The 21782-nt window shown below is 45.7% G+C and overlaps 1 protein-coding gene across 2 annotated transcripts; it reads right to left on the bottom strand.

Moving 5' to 3' along the window:
- Window positions 1-8559: 8559 nt before the first annotated feature.
- LOC101824577 (nuclear factor of activated T cells 2 interacting protein) lies at window positions 8560-21401 on the bottom strand. Of its 2 annotated transcripts, XM_040754658.1 has the most exons (9): window positions 21171-21399; window positions 20731-20975; window positions 20054-20126; window positions 17510-17630; window positions 16923-17003; window positions 16645-16831; window positions 15022-15166; window positions 14775-14884; window positions 8560-10841 (listed from the first exon to the last, which is right to left on the bottom strand). In XM_040754658.1, exons 1-9 carry the CDS (start codon window positions 21175-21177, stop codon window positions 10683-10685), a joined length of 1128 nt encoding a protein of 375 aa, XP_040610592.1. In that variant the 5' UTR covers window positions 21178-21399; the 3' UTR covers window positions 8560-10682. The 2 variants fall into 2 exon arrangements, with proteins under 2 accessions (XP_040610592.1, XP_040610583.1); XM_040754649.1 differs by having other exon boundaries at window positions 20731-21401.
- Between the last annotated feature and the right edge of the window lie 381 nt (window positions 21402-21782).

The raw sequence follows: 21782 nt of genomic DNA, 5'->3' as shown, positions 1-21782 counted from the left end.
TTGATTGCAGATAGATTGGAGAGGGTTAGGAGGGAAGCAGTAGCCTATGCTACTATACTGAAGAAAAACAAAGACACTGATCTGAGAACTGAGACAATGAAGGTAGAAACTAATCAGAAGCTAGCCTGGGCTATATAGCAAAACTCCATTGCTGGGCAGTAGTGGTGCACACCTTTAATCCCATCACTCAGGAGGCAGAAGCAGGCAGATCTCTTTTGAGCCTGAGGCTAGTCTGGTCTACAGAGCAAAATTCAGGACGGCCAGGGTCACACAGAGAAACCCTGTCTTGAAAAACCAAAAATAAAACAAAATCCATCAGAGGGACAGGGGCCAATCAAGGAGTAGATAATAACGATGAAGCAAGTGCCAAGGGTGAAACTCCAAGGGTGCACCTCAGTGGTAAAGCACGCTGAAGACCAGGTCCATCCCAAGCATCACAACATGAAGCCAGTGGGAGAGCTCCTGGCCAAGCTGAATTGGGGACTGGTTCCCGCCTCAGCGCCAAAAGGGGGCACATTATTTCTGGCTCATTCACTGAGATGAGTGGCAGTGGGTTTCTCTGAGACATGAAATTTATTCCTTCAATAAACTTTTAGGAGATCATGTGTGAGATAATGAACATCAGGATAGACATTGTTGAAAAGAACAAGATATTGTTTGCTGAGCACTTAAGGACCAACAGGAAAGCAAGAAACAGATAACCAAATAGAAGCAGAGGAAGGTACAGTCTTGTTTCATGCTAAGGTGGGACATTAAAACGATGTGGCCATGGCTGGGCTGGTGGTGGTGGCACACCTTTAATCCCATCACTCAGGGGCAGAGGCAAGAGGATCTCTGTGAGTTCAAGGCCAGTCTGGTTTACAAAGCAGATGCCAGGACAGCCAGGACTTAACTCTGTCTCTTAAAACACACACACACACACACACACACACACACACACACACACACACACACGCACGCAATGGTGTGGCCAGCCCTTCAGGAGCTTTAGGAAGAACTAACCTCTGAGTTAGAGAGGATAGCAGGAGTTGGGGAGATTGGAGACTAAGGTACATAAGAAAAGCCAGTGTGGGCACACATCCACAATCCCAGCACCTGGGAGACTGAGGCAAAAAGATCTTGAGTTGGAGGATAGCCTGGGTTACATAGAAAATTCTGTCGCCGGGCGTTGGTGGCGCACGCCTTTAATCCCAGCACTCGGGAGGCAGAGGCAGGCGGATCTCTGTGAGTTCGAGGCCAGCCTGGTCTACATAGCGAGTTCCAGGACAGCTTCCAAAACAATACAGAGAAACCCTGTCTCGAAAAACCAAAAAAAAAAAAAAAAATTTCTGTTACTCAGGCGCAGTGTTGGTGGCGCATGCCTTTAATCCCAGCACTTGGGAGGCAGAGGCAGGCAGATCTTTGTGAGTTCGAGGCCAGCCTGGTCTACAGAGCAAGTTCCAGGACAGCTTCCAAAACAATACAGAGAAACTGTGTCTCAAAAAAAAAAGGCGCGCTTTTGCCTAGTGCCCTCAGAGGTCTGAAGAGTGTGTGGAATCTTTGGAACTGGTGGGTGAAAGCCACCAGGAGGGTGCTGGGAACTGAACCTGAATCCTCTGTAAGAGCCACAAGTGTTTTTGTTTTTTGGTTTTTTTTTTTTTTGTTTTTACGAGACAGGGTTTCTCTGTATTGTTTTGGAGGCTGTCGGTCCAGCCTGGCCTCAAACTCACAGAGATCCGCCTGTCTCTGCCTCCCGAGTGCTGGGATTAAAGGCGTGCGCCACCACCGCCTGGCATGCCACAAGTGTTCTTAACCACTGAGTAATCTCTTGATCTCCCTACCCACTTCCTTTTTTTTTTTTTAGATGGGGGTCTTACTATGTCACTCTGGCTGGCCTGGAGCTTGATATATAGACCAGGCTGACCTTGAGCTCACAGAGACCCTTCTGCCTCTGCCTCCTGTGTGCCATGATTGCAGATGTATGCCATCACATCTGGCCCTTCACTTTTTAAAAAATGGTTTCTTCTGTTTATGTGTGTGCATGCCTATGTAAGTATATGTCACATCTGCACAAGAGCCTGGAGAAGCCAGAAGAGAGCATTGGAACCCCCCAGGCTGAGTTTCGGACAGTTGTGGCTACCTGATGTGGGTGATGAGAACTGAACTCTGAGCAGCTAGTGCTCTTCACCACTGAGCCATCCCTCCAGCATTTTACCAGGATCCCAGGACACTTGGATTACACAATTCTTAAGGTGTGCCAACCTTAGGAATTCACTCTCAGGTCAGGCCCACTTATCTACATGTGGCTCTGCAGTGAGTGACTGTGAGGACTGTGGCAGGTTAATCTCATTAAGCTTTAGTTTCTCTGTTTCATAGAGTTGCTCTGACATTGAGTAAATGTTCAAATTACAAAGGCATAGTCTTTGTTAAGTACAAGGGAAAACTGGAGGAGACTGCACCTTCTAGCACTTGCTACAGAGTCAAAGGTATTGGATGAGCAAGCCTACAGAATCAGGAAGCTGGGTATTGACCCTGAAGCCAGGCAAGCACACTACTGTTGACCTACGTATGTCCTCAGCCCAGTTTTCATTTTGTTTTTGAGATAGGACTTCAGTGCCTGAACTCACTCTGGCCCAGGCAGGCCTTGAGCTTTCTAACAACCTGCCTCAGCCTAATGAGAGACTGGGATTATAGGCCTGTGCCACCAGACCTGGTAGGTGCATATTCATGCCTATTCCATTTCTGCAACTAGACGTCTGTGGAAAATATCCCATTGTCCAAGAAGAACCACTATAATGTTGTTTGCAATAGCTGCATCTTTAGCTATTGTGTTTGCAATACCTACATCTTGAGCTGCTAAGAGTGACAGAATTTTTTTGTTTGTTTTTTTGAGACAGGATTTCTCTGTGTAGTTTTGGAGGCTGTCCTGGAACTCACTCTGTAGACCAGGCTGGCCTCGAACTCACAAAGATTCGCCTGTCTCTGCTTCCCAAGTGCTGGGATTAAAGGCGTGCGCCACCAATGCTGCGCCTGAGTGACAGAAATTCTTAAGTAAATGTTTTCAGCCAGACAGTTATTTCAGTGCTGTGGGAATCCTAAGGTATGGCATGGAGACCAACACATGGGCTGTCCTGTCTCACTGTGATCCCTGTTCCTGTTCTGAAAGTCTGTGTTCACAAACAGCACTCTACCTCCGGTTGGCAGGAAGGAAGCAAGCAGAGGAGTGCACACTGCCACTACAGGTGTCCCTGGAAGGGCAGCCCTTTCCACTTCCATCCCAGGAGGCTGAATTACACCTGCCTGGGGCCCTTCTAATACCAGACGCAGCTACACCATCTTTTGGGGAGTGGGAAAGAAGAGCTTATATGAGATCTGACATAAATATTTTTCCATACATAAGAAATTAGGTAGGGTCTTAGTGAATATCCCAGGCAGGCCTCAAATTCACAAACCTCCTGTTTACTGAAAACAATCCAATGCCATAAGTTCCTGATAAGGGCTTGATAAGGGCTCGCTCACTGAAACACCCTGACCTTGATCTTCCCAATGGCTAGCTACTTCCTGTTCCCTGCTGTTCCCGATTCTGGTGTCAGAGATTTAACCACCAGCCAGGAGATGTGTGCATGTATGTTTGGCAGTTTTTTTGGAGGGAAGCGTTTTCTTGGGAAGTTCTCCTAAGCCGATTAGGGGAGCATAAAGTTTTCTTAATGCAACCGACTGGTCTCTGTGTAATCAATCCTGACCCCCTCGCCACATTCTTGGATACAGGCTGCGCAGGAGGCGCGACAGACCAGAGCCATGACAGGTTTCTAATAGCCTCTGCCAGGGGCCAGACCTTAGCTTTTTACTGGAACAGGCTGGAACTGAGCAAGCAGTTCTTGGGAAAGCTACAACCCAGGGGCAACCAATCTGAGGGTGCCCCATAGACTTGTGCAAGCTTAAGAGAACTAAAGGTAGTTTCTCCCACCCTGCAACTAAAAAAGTCCCTAACCACTGAGCTATCAACCAATGCTATAGCAGTCTACAAACTGTTTAAAGTCACCAGTTAGTCCCCGGACTAATCTTTCCTCCCTAGAATTCCCCAACCCAGTTTAAAGAGGGGCATCTGAGCCTCTCAAGTCATCACCATGTGCTACCTCAACATGTTGGAATTAATAAACTGCTCTTGCTGATTGCATATGTGATTGGTAGTCTTTTATGGGACTTTTTGCTGGCCCCAATAAGCCCCAAAGTGTCTCAAGGACAGTTCCTGTAGCACCCTTAAAACTTAGGCAAACTGGGGGCTGGAGAGATGGCTCAGAGGTTAAGAGCACTGACTGCTCTTCCAGAGGTCTTGAGTTCAATTCCCAGCAACCACATGGTGGCTGACAACCATCTACAATTCAATCTGGCGTATATGTAATAAATAAATAAATTTAAAAAAAAACTTAGGCAAGCTGTGGTGGCACATGTCTTTGATCCCAGCACTCGGGAGGCAGAGAGAGGCAGATCTCCATGAGTTTGAGGCCAGCCTGGTATACAGAGTAATTGCCAGGAAGGGCTCCAAAGCTACACAGAGAAACCCTGTCTAGAAACCCTATCATTTGATCAGATATAAATTGCCAAAAGAGGACCTCCCCAAAATTAGTGTTGGGAAAGGGTTGTGCTTTTGTCTTTCCAGGAAAACAAAAACAACCATCTTGAAGAATGTTAAGACCTTCCGACAAATAAACATCCAAAGAAAAAGGGAGAGTTATCTGAAAAGAATTACCAAGAAAAGGAATAATCAGACCTAATGCAATCTCTGAAGTCTCCAAAAAGATGATGGGACCCCACATGACAATTCTGCCAGGACTATGATAACACTAAGCTGCAAAACACCACCTAAAGACAGGCTTTGGACTACAAACTGCTCAGGACAATTTCAAGGTGGCTAGCTGAGATGATCCAGCCTCACAGACTACTCTAGCCAGGACTTGAGACAAGTCCTGCAATTTCCCATTACACAGAGACTGGACAACAAACGAAACAGCTACCTCTCCCAGGACTTGACAATTAACCCCAAATTTTCTTATCAAGATCCCCTAAAGATGCCATCACCCCCAGAGAGCCAGAAGTAAAGTTAAGAATATGACACCCATGTTCCGAAGAGGTGGGGTGGGTGGTTTTTGGTCATTCAAAGGGTTGTGGATATATGTCATCATTTAGAGTGGTTGGTTACAAGTTGTTATTGGTACAAAGTTGAACAAAGGAGATTAGATTTAGAGTTCTTGTTTTGCAAAGAAAAAAGGGGGGTACAAATATGATAGGACAAAAGGGTACATTAGCCAATCTACTCTGAAAAGAAAAAACTAGAGGATATAGATAATATAAAAAGGTAATTATTGAATCTGCTTTTAAGAAGCAACTACTAGGTTTAAATATTTTACATTGGATTCGGCTTTTGTATGTTGTATACAAATTTTGTATATTGATGCAAATTTGAGATTAATTTTGTTGAGACATATTCTATACACATTTCTCTTTTTTTGTTTTGTTTTTGTTTTTTGTTTTTTGTTTTTTGTTTTTTTGAGACAGGGTTTCTCTGTGGCTTTGGAGGCTGTCCTGGAACTAGCTCTTGTAGACCAGGCTGGTCTCGAACTCACAAAGATCCACCTGTCTCTGCCTCTCGAGTACTGGGATTAAAGGTGTGCGCCACCAACGCCCGGCTCTATACACATTTCTAATATTGTTCAAGGTAATGTACCTATAGAGCTCATTTAACAATTTAATGCAAATTTCTAGTCCTTGAAAGTTATTACTACCAACTATTTAGGATAATAAGGAAATACAGGTTAGTAGCTAATCGCCTATTACAATCAAACTTGTAGTCACATTAGGTATGTTTTCAAGGTCAAACAGATATAGATAGACAAGTTATCTCCAAACACTTCAGAATATGTCATTTAAGAGTTTTAATAACATAAATTCTTTTTTTTTTTATGACAATGAGACATGTCTGCATCTGGCAGCACCAAACTACTACAGAGAAGATAATGGAGTTTGCTTTCTTTATGGGAAAAGTAAACCACTGGGTAAGAAAGTGCCTTTGCTTCAACCGCTGACAGTATGCTGTCACACGCAGGACACAAAAGAAAGGACTGCTGAACTTTGCCAAGACAAGTTAGGACAGTCTTTCAAAAATGTTGTTTCATAGAAAAGTCTGTTGACTATTCTAGGCCTTTAGGCCAAAGATGGATGCCTCAGCATTACAGAAAAGCCTTGGGTGGCTGTCCAGGCAGCCAGCTGTCTCTGCCATTCCAGAAAAGCCTTGGGTGGCTGTCCAGGCAGCCAGCTGTCTCTGCCATTTCTCACACTTTATGGAAGTTGCTTGTTTGCACTTCTTACGTATTCAGTTAATATTTCCTCCTTGGGTCTCTGAGGGAGTTAAAGATTAGTTATAGTTTTCCTTGTTTAACAAACTCAGAAAAGAAATTCACTAAAGAAATGTAAAATATATAAGATTGAGAGTCATAACTTTGAGTTGGTAATGCAAGTTAGAATAGAAAGTGAATCAGGTACAACACTTTGGACTTATCAAGATAGGATAGATTAAGGGAGTATTTTCTCTGAATTTGTTAAATACAAATGGACTAGACATTGTTGATGTACTTACTGCCTTTATATATTATATATAGTTATTGTACTTAATTGTATATAGTTTTTCTCATATTAGTTATAACCTTTTTATTTTAGACAAAAAAGGGGAAATGTGGTGATATTTTGTTTATGATCTAACAAATAAAGCTTGCCTGAAGATCAGAGTGCAAAGCTAGCCACACTAGTTAGCCATAGTGGCCAGGCAGTGGTGGCACACACTTTTAATCCCAGTACTAAGGAGGTAGAGACAGAAAGGGATACGTCTGGGCAGAGAGGTAAGTATAAGATGGGAGGAGCTCATTACAGTCTAGGCAGGGAATCTGAGCAGCAGTTAGTCCCAAGCAGTCAGTCTGAGGATGCAATCTGAGGAGGCAGACTGAGGACAGGATTACTCCTTTGGCCTGAGGTAGAAGTAAGAGCTAGTGGCTAGCTGCCTTGCTTCTCTATCTTTCAGCTCTTCCCCTACCCCCCCACCCCTGCCGCCATAGCTGACTCTGAGTTTTTACTATTAAGAACAATTAGAATTTGTGCTACACAAACTGACTCAAGTTGCTGACTTGATATCTAACCTTGCTCTCTCCTCCTCTTATTTTTTCATATCTACATCTGTCCAGAGAAGCTCTAATATATGGATATTTAAAGTCCAAGAGACCCCCCCCCACCTCTATCTAACCAACAGCCTGTCCTGTCTATATCAGGCTGTCGAAGACTGATTCAGTCTCCAACTCCCTTATCTATCTCTCCCTCCCTGGGGCTTACCCCCTATGCCTGTTTTCTCTATGACCAGAAGGAAGATTACCGTAAAAAGTGTCCAGAAACTTAAAAATGTTACCCATATTGGTCCTGCAAATATGATAGGACAAATCTGGCCAATCCTAATTGCACATCAGCTGCTAACACTCTGCCTTGATGCTTTGGAGAGTGCTGGCTGTGTGTCCCTCCTGGGTCAAACTCACATCCATCATTTGTGGCTTCAAGTATCACTATGATATCCTGTCTCTCCCACTTCTCTCCTCTCTCTCTCTCCTTTCTCTGGTATCACAGACTGCAATACCTTAATCCGTAGTACTACCACCCAGTCCCTATGCCTAAGCATTCACAATGCCTCAATTCTCTGCAGCATTGCCTATGTGCTGGGTAGGCTGTGATGGTCCTCTATCCAAAATTACTAGTGGGACCTGGCAAAGAACCCTTGTCAATTCCTACCACAGGGTTTATATTGGCATGGCATGACAAAAGAGATTCCAGGTCGTACTCCTTCTCAGTTCCTGAGTATGACTGCTGGCATCACCACTGGATCTTTGGGACTGACTACTTTCCTAGCTATTTACCTCAGTTTTCATCTAAGTTCATCCAGGGTCTCTAACAGGTGGCTCAGACCAAGCCCCCACTGCCACATCCCATCCACAGAACACTCTAACTGCCCTAAAAGCCAGCCCCAGGCCCTGCCATACACAGTAAAAAGCCCAAGCTCAGAACTTGAAATCCCACTAAACCCTACCTTGGAAAGTTCCATCCTAGAAATCTCTACCACCAACCCCAAGAAATCCTATATAAACCCTGTCTTCTGCTCAGCTCTCTTGGGGCTTCTTACCCCAGCAAAGGCAGCCATCCTCCTGGGTTCTTCCCTCCCAATAAATGTCTTATGTGAGGTTTGTTGGGCCACCAATGTGACTTTGTGGTATTTGTTGGCTCCTGAGTACCAGAATACCTTTCCCCTCAGGGCTGTAACAGTGTCTTCATTCGGAGTGTCTCTACACTGTGTTAAAAGCCATGGATTTTGTTAACTAAGGATAAAGAAGACTGGGTGTTGTTAAGGGAAACCTTTTCCTTTGTGAGAAACCTTCCCACCAGCCTGGTTCTAGAGCCGCATCAGGGTGTTTGTGAATAACTAATGGTCTCTGTCACAGAACTTCGAATGGGATCACATGAGATCCACAAAGAGAAAGCATCAGGTGTTTCTAAGTTAAAGGCATCTCCCTTTATTAATTGAGATTGAATACATAATAGTAATGTGTTCAGATTCATTAATCATCATACAAGAGCTGAGAAACCTGGAAGCTACACCGTGTCATGGAGTATTTAAATGTTACAAATCCAAAAGAACAACATATTCTCAAAACAAAAAAGTAGACATACTTTTGTGAAATTCAGACTACATATTAGTAATTTCTTTTTAGTAGACAAACTGGCTCATTATAATTAAAAACAAAATAAAACTCGCTCTCCCACACAAAGGTGCATTTCAGATGGTTTAGAAGTGACACACAATAGTCAAGAACCAGTACAGCCCAGCTGCAACCAGTGAGAACCAGAGCTGAGAGCTCAGAACAGTCAGTGTACACACCATGGTAGACCGTTAGAACCCCATTGTCATTTAGTGGTCTCAATATGAGAGAGATAAAAACAAAAGAACAAAAATCTAGCTAGCTAATAGAAGAAAATAAAAGTTTCTTAACTAGTTTAGAAATCCAAAAGTATCAATCCTGAGATTTCCCCATTAGAGCCCTTCCTACTCTGGAAGTTCCTTCTCATTTTCCCTTAAAAAATAAAAAATAAAAAAAGCAACAAACTTTCTAACAAAGCCAACTGCCTACATTAAAATTAAGAATGTCTGTTTGGTGAAAAGCCCCTGAATACACAAAGTGCTATTCTGAAGGTTATTTGCAATTGCTCAGAACACAAACAACTCCTCAAAGGAAAGAAACACACAAAAGGAAGCCCCACAAGAAAACAAGCAGCTAACAAAGACAAACCAGAAGGTGGACATGGATAAGAAATGGTGATCAGATAAAGGATTTTAAGATATGCCGTACTTTATATACAATGGACTGGCAAAATCCGAAAGTACAGCAATACCAAATACTGATAAAGACAAAGAAAGAGAAGCTCCAAGAAAGGCCAGTCCTCGTTCTGAAGAAAACTCTGGGCAAACCAGAAAAATGAACCTGTATAACCCACAGTCCCATCTTGGGCAAGTAAGCCAGACAACTACCTACCCTGGCCCAGAAGGGGACACATAAAAAGATGTTTGCTGTGGCATGGAATATGGTTCCAGGGAGCTGGAGACACAGGCATCCTCTCACTTAAGGCAACGTGTGAGTAAAATCATCGATTGCCGCTATGGGGCACCCACAGCAGATCAGAGCAACAACAGATCTAGAAGGCGCTAACATGGCTAGACTGTCACTCATAGTGAGTGAAGACAGAATGTCTATTGCACAATACCGTGTATATACACTAAAATCACACACATTCAGAAATGTATCTTATAAAGACATTCATATTCAAAGACGCAAATATACTAAGTGGGTGCTAACAGGGAAAGGAGTACCAAAAACTAGAGTAACCCTCAAATTCAGCAGCTACATGTGCTCAGATATACATGCCAGGAAGTGTGGACCAGACATTGCTAAGTTCTGGAAGACTGGATGCCCAGGGCTGAAGGTACCACTATTGTCAGCCTTTAAAAATTACTCACTTGTCTACCTAGTCCTCCGCATTAGTATCAGATATATGTCATCACTTGTTTTTTTCCTGCAACTGAGTATCCCCACCAAGAAATGTACCTGCATTTTCAGCTCCAAATAAGAATTAAGATCACTGTTGGTCCCCAATGTGGCATAAATCCCAAGACTGGGCACCCAAATGCAATGCTCATTTAGTTCAACAAACCCAATATATGCAGTTTCACAGGACAGACGTTTGATGAAGCGCACTAGTGAACGTGAAACGGTAGGGAAGCCAATTCCCCTTCTCTGTGCCCAGAGGCTGCCATACACAGCACAAACATACACACAGCCACAGGTCACCCAGGGCAGCCACAGCCACACAACTACCAATCAGTCAGTCACCTGTTTGAAACTACGGTCAACAAGAGACAGGCCACAGGTCATGCCTTGGTTTTACCTCAACTTCATACATTCTTAGCATGTGCATAGTCCAGAGTTCAATCCCCAGTACTGGAAATAAATAAATAAACGAGTCCTAATTCAGTTTGTTAGCCCTTATGGGGCAAAAAATAGTAATAAAAGCGTGAGCTGTTGTCCCCAAGTCTTGGCTCTGCATCCAAACAGGAGGAAGCTTCAGCCCCAAACTTCAATGAGATCCCCAGTTTCCATGCCCAGATCTGCTGGCAGCTCCTTGCCCGAAAGTTTTGTCCCATCAAAGAAGAAGGAGAGCTTGTGCCCGGAGAGTCCCATGGCCTCCTCATAATGGGACATGAGGACCTTAAGAGGAGAATCCTGCATAGAAACACAAACAACAGACGTAAGAATATGAAAGGTATCCAAAAGGTGATTGTGGCACACACCATTAATACCAGTACTTGAGAGGCAGAGGCAGGCATCACTGTGAGCTTGAGGCCAGCCTGGTCTAAAAGAATATGAAAGTCAGAAAACATGGGACAGAGGCCAGGTGTAGCACGATAATAAAAGACCCAGAGACTAATATCGGGGTTTAAATTTCAAGCTGAAGATTAGAGAAGCAAAGCAACTGGCCACTAGCTCTTACCTGTACCTCAGCTCAGACCAGATCCTCAGACAGCTCCTCAAATTCACTCAGATTGCTATGCTCTCCTCAACATAACTAGAGAATTTTGAGACTGACTACTGAAGACCCTGCTTCTTTTACACCCCTCTAGTGCTGGGATTAAAGGCATGAGCTCTGCTACTCTTTTAGGCTGATTTAATCTTGTGTAGCCCTGGGTGGCCTTGAACTCAGAGAGATCCATCTGCCTTTGTCTCCTGAGTCTTGGGATTAATGGTGTATACCACCACTGCCTGACCTCTATAGCTTGAGGCTGACTTTGCTTTCTGAATCCTCAGGCAAACTTTAACAAATCATACATAATATATCCCCACAGCCAGGAGTGGTCAAGCACACACTTTCAGAAGCCAGGATGCAGTGCACTGGTTAAACACAAGTTTCAAGTTCAGTGTGCTAAGTTCATCCTCAGCAACCCCCCGCCCCACCAAAAAAGGTAACTTTTAGCCAAATATGCAGTATATGCCTGACATGACAGGACTTGCAGGGTAGGGATAAAAAGATCACAAGTTTCAGGTCAACTTGCGCTATAAGGTGAGTTCCAAGCCCACCTGGCTACACAGTGAGCTTCGGGCCACCCTAGGCTACATAGTAAGACCCTATTTTAAAACAAATTAACAGAACAAACAAAAAAGAAGATAGGACAAGAAAGATGAGGTTACATCAATAGAGTAAGAACCCTGAAGGGGAAGGCAGGCTCCTCTCTGGAAATTAGTCAGAGGTTCCTCAGAGAACTGCAGAGAAGGGACCACAGAGGACAGGACTCTAGAATGCAGACTATGGGATAGACAAGGTCTCTAAGTCTCAGTCACATCCCTTCTGAAACAGAAACATAAATAAAGTGAACACAAACTCCAAAGGAAGTTGTTTGTGTAACTCAGAAAAGTGTTATGGGTTGGCCTGTATGACCCAAAGACACCTCCTCACCCTGACCTGGTACATGAGCATGTGGCCTATTGGATTGAGGGCCGCAAATAGAATCAGGGTAAGCTGTAGTCACACCTCATTCAGATAGCTAATCCAACACGACTTAGACAGGAGAAAACAGAGACGCCAGGAGTACACCAAGGAACTCTGGCTGCCACCAGAAGCTACAAAGATAGAATGATTCAGTTTGGAGGCTCAGTCTACACAACAATAAGAACGGAATTCTGCTGCTCTAAGACCACCGGCTGGGGTAGAGTCGTCCTTTATTCATTCCAAGAGGAAAGACATCCCAAAACACTTAGCTGGTGCCTCAAGTCAACACTAGTACCAAACCCACAGGCACCATGCATAGTAACACACCTATGATACTTTAGGTGCTATGGGGCAGTGAGAAAGTTCAGCAGGTAAAGGCACTTGGCCGCCAGCATGAGGACCTAAATTCAATCCCTAGAACGCAAATGGTGAGTGAAGCAGAAAACTGATCCCATTCAATTGTCCTCTGTTCTCTACACATACTCCATGGCTTATGCACACATATAGACACACACACACACACACACACACTATATATATATATATATATATATATATATATATATATATATATACACACACACACAATTTTAAATAGGTACAGTAGGAAATTAACAAAAGTAAAATTAGTTTTTTGTTGTTTCTGGATTTTTTTTTCTTTGAAACAGGGTCTCATTGTATACTATTGGCTGGCCCGGACCAGGCTGGCCTCAAACTCAGAGATCTGCCTGCATCTGCCTCTTGAGTTGCTGGAATTAAAGGAGTGCACCACACCTGGCAAATCAGAAGACTTTTAACAATATACTATAATGAGTTACATATAACTTGTGACTATACAAAAATGAAACAAGAAAAAAAAAGTTTTAAAGCAGTGGTTCTCGACTTTCCTAAAGTTTTTTTGACCCTTTAATACAGTTTCATGTTGTGGTGACCCCCAACCATAAAATTTTCATTACTACTTCATAACTTTAATTTTGCTATTGTTATGAAATATAATGTAAATATCCATGTTTTCTGATGGTCTTAGGTAATCCCTGTGAAAGAACTGTTAAATCCCCAGAGGGCCATGACCCACAGGTTGCAAACTGCTATTTTAAAGTGAGCCAGAGAAATGTTGCACAGGAAAAGAGGCGTGCTGCCAAGCCTGATGACACAGTTCAATTCCCAGAGCCCCACACAGTAGAACCACCTCCCACAGGCTCTCCATGAACCATCACACATGCACTGTGGCACAAGCACCCATACAAATACACAAACGCAAAGGAAAAAAAAACCCTAAAACTAAAAGAAGTATGGCTTTGGGATGTGGTTACAGCCCAGTGACAAACAATAGCTTAGCATGCACAAGGTGTGGATTTAATCCCCAGCACCACCAAATAAATAAATAAGAGCCTTTTTTTTTTAATGTGGAAAGTTTATTGGGGAAGGTAAGGAAGTAAGGGAAGGGAAGAGAGAGAAAGAGAAAAGGGGGGGGAGACAGAGATCTGTCTACCTCCTCAGTGAATGGCAGAGAGACAATAAAAGCCATTTTTACTGTATATCCTTGTTATTTTACAAGGCTCCTTTCCACTTAATGGGAACAAGTCAGGATATAGGACGGAGAACTGTAGTGGTCTGAATAAAAATGGCCCCCATAGGTGCATAGGGAGAGGCACTATTAGGAGGTGTGGCTTTGTTGGAGTAGCCGTGGCCTTGTTGGAGGAAGTGTGTCACTGGGATGCACTTTAAGGTTTTCTGAAGCTCAAGCCAGGCCCACTGTCAGGTCTCTCTTCCTGCTGCCTGCCAGTCTGGATATAGAACTCTCAGCTACCTCTCCAGCACCACGCCTGCCTGCATGCCACCATGCTTCCCACCATAATAACGAACTAAAACTCTGAACCTGTAAGCCAGCCCCAATTAAATGTTTTCCTTTATAAGAGTTGCTGTGGTCGCTGGGCATTGGTGGTGCATGCCTTTAATCCCAGCACTCAGGAGGCAGAGGCAGGTAGATCTCTGATAGTTTGAGACCAGCCTGGTCTACAAGAGCTAGTTTCAGGACAGCCTCTAAAGCCACAGAGAAACCCTGCCTCAAAAAAAAAAAAAAAAAAAAAGAAAAAAAAAAGTTGCTATGGTCACGTGTCTCTTCACAGCAATAGAAACCCTAAGACAGGAACACACGGTAGCTGAAGAGGGAAGGAAGCTGTGATTTGAATGAGAATGGTCCCCATAAGCCCTGACCTTTGAATACTTGATCCACAGTTGGTAGCACTGTTTGGGGAAGCTTGGGAGGTGTGGCCTTGCTGGAGGAAGCAAGTCATTGGAAGCCGGCTTTGAGAGTTTAAAAAAAAAATCATGTCCTTTTGGTGTTTCCTGGTTGTGATCAGCAATGGGAGCTCTCAGTGGCTGTTCCAGTAGCCTGGCAGGATACCGCCACTCAGCCATCAGACTCTAACCCTCCCCCAAAACCCTTCCCTCTGTAAGCTGCCTTGATCATGGTGGTGTATCACAGCAACAGAACAGTAACTCGTACAGAACTTGAACAATACTCTCTCTCCATGACCTAGGCTGGGGTAGGTACAAAGAAACAGAAGGGCATTTGCAGCAAGTCAGGGTTAGGAGGAGCCCATGCCCTGCCATCTGACCAACCGACAGGAGACTGCAAAGGAGGGGGGATGGGCAGCGCTCCTACTTACAGCAGACAGAGAGATCTCCAGCATCTGGTGCTTCTCTTTGCCCTGCACCCGGAGCCGGAGCTGCTGGGATGTCTCTGTGGCCTCTGAAGAACTTGTCAGCACCACACAATCTATGGAGAGCAAGATTGAGGTGTCAGGTTGAAATGGAGGACTGGCGGCAGAACCTGCCTCTGAACTGCTCCAGATCCCCCAACCCCCACCCACAGCAAAGGCTTCCTCAAGACCCTCTTCCTTGCCTTCCACTCACCAATGATGTCAGCCACTCCAAGCTGTAGGGTCCTAGGGGTGGCAGTAGGAGACAGTTCTGTCTCTCCAGAGAGTAAAAGAATCCTGCTTGGGGACACCCCAAGATGATTGGCCATGTGATCTACCACATTCTGAAGGGGTTCCGTCTAGGAACAAGACAAACAAAGGAATCTTCCAGCCTTGAAATTCCACACCCCTGCCCCGAGCCACCACCCAAAAAAACAAGCTTTTGGCCTGGGCCACTTGCTGAACTCTTCAGTTGTGAGAGTCACCATATTTACCTGGCAGTACAGAATTAAAGTGTCACTTAGTGGTCTGCAAAAAGTACAGAGAAAGCAGGTGGTTCAGTAGGCAAAGTGCCTGGAATACAAGCAAGAAGCCCTGACTTTGGATCTCCAGCGCCACATAAAAAACTAGGAATGACAGGTAGTACTTGCAACCCTAGTGCTGAGGTAGAGAGAAGAGGATCCCTCAAGCTCAATGGCCAGTCAGCCTCGCTGCATCAATGAGGGTTAGGAAGAGGCCATCTTAAAAAACAAAGTGGACAGCAACTGAGGAAGACACCAGATTCATCCTCTGGCCTACACAAACATATGCATGCAGTCATGCACACATCCACAAGAACATATCCTTAACACACACACACACATAAAGAGAAAGAGGGGGGAGGGAGGGAAGAAGGGAAAGAAGGCAGGCAGGCAGCAGCCATGGATTAAAAAAAAGTGAAGGGTAGGACCTCACATACACTCCAGGCACTACTACCAGGGAAGGAGACAGGCAGCCTAGAGGGCTCTTTAAACTTTCTGCTCTTGCAGAGGTCTGATTTTGGTTACCAACACCCATCTATATCAGGCAGTTCACAACTGCCTGTAACTCTAGCTCCTAGAAACTCAATGTCTCTACTACCATGGGTGTACTTGCACTCATGTGCACATGCCCAAATGCAGACACTCAGCAGACATAATGTTTGTTTGTTTTGTGAGACAAGGCTTCTTTGTGTAGCCTGCCTGTCCTGGAACTCGCTCTGTAGACTAGGCTAGCCAAGAACACAAGGAGACCTTCCTGCCTCTGTGCTGGGATTAAAGGCATGTGCCAACCACCACCCAGCAATACCTAGACATAATTAAAATAAAAAAAAAAAAGCTTCACCAGGCAGTGGTGGTGCCTGCTTCAGGAGGCAGAGGCAGGCAGATCTCTGTGAGCTCGAGACCAGCCTGGTCTACAACAGCTAGTTCCAGGAAAGCCTCCAAAGCCACAGAGAAACCCTATCTCGAAAAATTAAAAATAAATAAATAAAAATAAAGATATCATGTATTTCCGTGTACAGTCCATGCTGGTTTCAAATTCTACCATTTCCCACGTGCTGAGATTATAGATATGGTGCCAACCTTCACACCTGGCCTAAGTAGCTTTGAAAAATGGGGAAAGTTTGCTAAAAAGAGACAAGCATGAGGGAAAGCGTAGACAGCAAATGCTTAGGTGAGGAGAGATGAAAGGGTGGTGGGAGCCCCAGAGAGCAGGACAGGAAGGACAATGGCCCCTTCTGACAGTACACTCCACTTCAATAACCATCTCTCTCTCCAAAGGCAGACACTGATCCTGCCCCTATTGCCCAAACACTCACCGTCATGACAGGCAATCTGACTAGATCAGCCCGGCAGCGGATCTTGAGGGTGAAGGGTCTCGGGCTCTGTGACAAGGCAGCCCCCTCCACTAGGACCACCTCATCATCTACGTTCTGAAGGGCTGGGCTCTGGTGCTGCTTGGGGCTCAGGCAGGCCTGGAGATCTTGGAGGCGCTTGTTCACTTCCCTGAGTATAGACAGGACATTGGACAACTGAGGCTCAACAGTCTCTCAATCTGCCCTTCCCTGCCACAGCCAGAGCTCCCCAGCCCCAGCACCTCAACTTCTGGAGCGCCTCCGTATGCTTTTTACTTTTGTTTCTTGGTGACGGTCGGGGCAAAGGAGAGATGTCCTGGTCCCTACAGAAAGAAGAGAAGGGCAGGATGGCGGCAAAGAGATTCCAACACACACTTCCTTTTGTGGGCTGGGGACCTCCAGGAACCTGAGAGAGTGGAGAATCAAGAGAAAACACTTTCCAGTAGCATCACTTTACTAGAAGACATGTGTAGTTCTAAGGAAATGTCAAATATCCAACAGACACCAGGCACTCACTACCCAGCTACTCAGTGCTTCACAAGTAGCATGACTGCCCCATTTTACAGATGGCGAATGAGAAGTAGAGTGGGCACGGACAGCTGGTGGTGTCTGAGCCACATCCCATATTTCCACCTCAACTCCTAAGGATGGTCCAGAAGGTCCTGTGTCACCCTCCAGGAGGAGTCACCTCTATGTACAACTGAGTCTCATCTCCCTCCCCTTTTTGGCCTTTTGAGAGCCACCCAGAAGCCCTGCCTTCCTCAGCCTATCTTCCCAGTAAGATAAGCGTCTTCCCTTCTTGCTCCCAGGGTCTTATTGCCTCACTCACGGAAACTCTTCCATTTTCTTCTCTTCTTTCTCATTCTTATTCCTCAGCTTCTTCTTCCAGGGAGAACCTGGAAGTAGGGCATCCTGAGGGGGAGGACTGCCAGAATCTGTCCTATCTGCCTCTGGGGGCAGAGGAGAAAGAGAAAAGGGTTAGCTAAGAGATGGCAGAGAAGCCGAGAAGAAACAAGTCAAAGGCTTTAGGGAGGGCCGGAGGAGGCCAGGTGTGGGGGCACAAACAAATCTTGGTACTGGAGAGACAGAGACAGAGGTCAGGAGTTGGAGCCCAGCACAGGCCAGAGTCTGACTTCTGTTCAGAAAGAGGGTGGGTAAGAGGTGGGGTATAGTTCAGTGACACCAGACAACCTGAATCCAATCCCCACTAACGAAAGGGGAAAGCACACTAAAAGAACAGGCACACTTTGAATGCATGTGTGCACATGTATAAGCACATGTTTTGAGTGTGTATGTGTACATGTGTAGATCAGAAGTCAACCTCAAATGTCATTCTTTAGGTACCATCCATCTTATTTTTTGTTTGTTTGTTTCTTTCCAAGACAGGGTTTCTCTGTGGCTTTGGAGGCTGTCCTGGAACTAGCTGTTGTAGACCAGGCTGGTCTCGAACTCACAGAGATCTGTCTGCGTCTGCCTCTGCCTCCCGAGTGCTGGGATTACCAGTATATGCCACCGTGCTGAGCTTTTTTTCTACCTGGGTTTTGGGGCTCAAATGCAGGTCCTTAGACTTGCACATGAGCCCTCCACTGAGCCATCATCCCAACACCTATGCAGTACTTGTCAGTATTAGACAAGTACTTGTGGGGTGTTTTAGTTGTTTATCTGTTTACTATGCTTTGCTTTTTAATGTATCTGTGTGAGATGAATGCAGCATTTGGAGGTCAGAGGACAACTTTTAGGAGTTGGCTTTTTTTCCACGGTGGATTCTGGGGACTGAGCTCAGGTTTTCAGGCTTGTCCAGCAAGCACTTTTACAAACTGAGCCATCTCCCCAGCCCTCTTTATCATTTCTTATTACATCACTCACTTGACCTTAAATTTCTTTATGGTGGTTAGTATGACTTCATTCAAGTCTCAACACTACAAAAAATACTAAGCAAATGAAACTATGATAATAAACCCTATATGGTAGTTCTCAACCAGAGACAAATTTGCCTCCCAGATAGCATGTCACGATGTCTGAAATGGATTTTGACTGTTACAACACAGAGAGGAAATGGGTTAGAGCACGCTACTGACATCTAATGACTAGAGGTCAGGATGCTCCTAAAACTTCTATATACAATATCTTCTACAACAAAGAACTTTCCAGTCTAGCAGTTTACTGTCCTAATGAAGCATGACAGCTACTGTAAGATCGAGACCCTGTTTTGTGTTTTTCTCTAAGATTTATTTACTGAGGTTGGGGGTGGTCATGCCATACAGTAGGTTCTCGACTATTTTCTTCCAAAAATAGTAGGATCTCCCCTGTCATTTTTACCATTGGGTGCATGGGCTTCCAGCAGAGTCTCTTCCTGTTTCACAGTAAGAGTGGCAGCATTACAGATGTGCACCACCCCATCTGGCTTTTTATGCTGGTGTCATCAGGCATACGTGCCAAGCGCTTTTACCCACTGAGTCATCTCCTCAACTCCAAGTCTACACTTTTAAAAGCCCTCCAGAGATACCCAGCACTACTGAGTTTGGACATCAAAAACATGGGTATGTTTTACTTCTACATTCCAGGTGCTATCCTAAAACATGTACATGGCAAATAAATATATATGTAATCCCTTTACTTCTCAACAAAAACTGGGATAGGCCCACTCTTATCCCCATTTTCCTGATGAGGAAAACTTGCCCACAGTCACACTGTTAGGAAAGATTCAAACACAGGCCACACCATTCCTAAAGCTGTTCTTAATCAGCCTATCACACTCCCTCACCTAACAGAAAGAGGTCTTCAAGGTCTTTGGACTGGATCACTCCCCTATTAGCCTTGACTCTTAGTCCTTGGCCTTTATAAAGGGTTTGCAAAATTCCTATCCACAGGAGAGAATAAAGAATGGGCAGTCCTGATAAAGTCAAAGAACACTCTTCTGGCTCCATAGTGTTCCCAAGGAATGGAACACTCTAGGAGTTCTGGTGAAACATGATGTCAGAGAGTCTCAGCACCTCTCACCCACCTCTAGTATGACAGCACAACCGGACCGACTAGGGGAGGTAGCTCAAAACCATATTCTTATTCTTATGTACGCCTGACATATTCTTATGCTTGCCTGTTAGGGCTTAAAGGGGGGAAGGAGGTGGACACCGCTGCTAAGTAATATCCTGTGCCTTCTGATTACCTGGCCAGCTCCTTTCTGGACCAGAACCTTTCCTTAGGTCAGATACGGAAGTCCCTTCTCCCGATCCCAGTTAGAATCAGGGATGTGCCTCAATGGGACAGCGCCATTTCTCAGACCCTAGGTTCCACTGAGGCAGACAGGAAAGGATGCAAAGTCTAGGAAGTCTCTGAAGCCAGTGCAGGACACTCCCTACAAGCCCTCCCTTACCATCTTCAGGCTCTGAGGAGCAAAGTTTCAGGAGGGATGAATTATCTGGGATGAAGTTGAGGCTGCTTTGTACCTACAAAGACAAAAGGGGAATAAGGTGGGTCCCACATCCTGTCTACTCAAGTTGGGAATGGCTCATTCCCCACTTCTAGCTCTTAAGTCTTCCCTAAGGACTCCAACCTCTTGAAAGGTAAGCAGAGTCCAATTTTCTCATGATCCAAAAATACAGTACCTTCTTCCCACCCCGATTCCCTAAGACACTCTGAGGATGCAGCTTAGTTCCCCCTTAACCACCTTGCTAGCCCCAGCCACCTGGCTCACCCGAAAACCAAGGACCCTTGGTTCCTGGAACCCCTCAGTCCCTTCCGAATCTCTATACACCTTCCCACCCACCTCCCAATAAATATCCCAACTCTCTGGCTTCCTCACCACTACTTGCAACCTCAAAATGCAGCATGCGCCAAACACTAGCCCCTAGCACTTCCAAATCCTCTCTGAATCCTCTGGTACCTAGCCCCTCCGCCTCCCTCTGCAGAAGACTATAGTCCCAGATATCTGCGTATCTCCAACCTAAAGGTATCCATGACACCCCTCCACACAGCCCACCGCCCTGAGCCAAACCCACAACGCCAGCCTTCGCACTCCCTCAACAGCCCTCCTTGGGGACCTGGCTGCACCTTCCCGGAGTACACAGGAACCACCGGCGCTTCGCCGGGATCCAGCAGCCGCCGCCGCCGCCGCCTCCGGACCAAGGTACGAGGGGCTCCCGCAGGCCCCTCGTTCGCCCCTTCACTGTTACTGTCGCTGTCCTGCCCAGGCGCGGCCGGCGCGGGGGGCCGGGCGGCCGGCACTTCTACCGGGTCCGCGACGACTTCCAGGACCTCCTCGTCGCTGTCACTGATCAAGTCCACAAGCACTGTGTCTGGAATAAGCCGAGGTAAAGGCTGCGGGGCGCGAGGACGCCGGCCACGGGCGACCCGGGCTCTTCGAGCGCCTCGGCCAGCGCCGCCACCGCGGGACCTCGGACCCCGTCTCCTGACGGGTTCCGCCATCTCTCGCACAGCTTCCACACACGCCGGCCTCTAGAGCACCGCTGGCCCCACACCAGCGACTCTACCTTTCATTGGACGAACAGCTTGCCAGTCAGCACCTCTTTCCGCCCACACGCTCTGGATCCGCCTATCCACCTTCTCATTGGTCAACTTACCCGTCTATCACCCACCCTCCACTAAAACAAAGGCGCCAAAGATTCCAATCCCTTCAGTGCAATCAAAGAAGGTTTCGATTCTGTACAGTTTACCCATTGGCTAAACTTCCTCTAGACCCAGTCTTCCTGGTTGGTGGAAGACGGGCATCCTGGGAATTGTAGTTCTCGTATACGGAAGTGACGGGATAAACCGGGTGGGCGGAACATTAGAAGTTGAGGATTTAGGCCTGTATGTTTGTGGACATCATCCCTTTGTCTCCTTAAAAGAAGGTGTTGCGCCGGGCCGTGGTGGCGCACGCCTTTAATCCCAGCACTCGGGAGGCAGAGGCAGGCGGATCTCCGTGAGTTCGAGGCCAGCCTGGTCTACAGATCGAGTTCCAAGACAGCCTCCAAAACAATACAGAGAAACCCTGTCTCGAAAAACCAAAAAAAAAAAAAAAAAAAAGGTGTTGCAGGTGGTTCATTCAACACTAAACACTTTCATACACGTCATCTCAGACTTCCTGTACAAACACAATTATC

Source organism: Mesocricetus auratus, unplaced genomic scaffold (genome assembly GCF_017639785.1).
Source record: "Mesocricetus auratus isolate SY011 unplaced genomic scaffold, BCM_Maur_2.0 Super-Scaffold_4256, whole genome shotgun sequence".
Lineage (NCBI taxonomy): Eukaryota > Metazoa > Chordata > Mammalia > Rodentia > Cricetidae > Mesocricetus > Mesocricetus auratus.
This window is presented reverse-complemented; position numbering and strand designations above follow the sequence as displayed.

Bases quoted from the DNA above. Each gene is read 5' to 3' on its own strand.
- LOC101824577 (XM_040754649.1), bottom strand. From the start codon at position 21,105: ATGGCGGAACCCGTCAGGAGACGGGGTCCGAGGTCCCGCGGTGGCGGC. The intron at 20,127-20,730 runs GTGCAGCCAGGT...TTGTCTTTGTAG, and splicing joins TTCCTGTGTACTCCGGGAAG to GTACAAAGCAGCCTCAACTT. The intron at 17,004-17,509 runs GTGAGTGAGGCA...TTCTTTCTGTAG, and splicing joins AAGAAAATGGAAGAGTTTCC to GGACCAGGACATCTCTCCTT.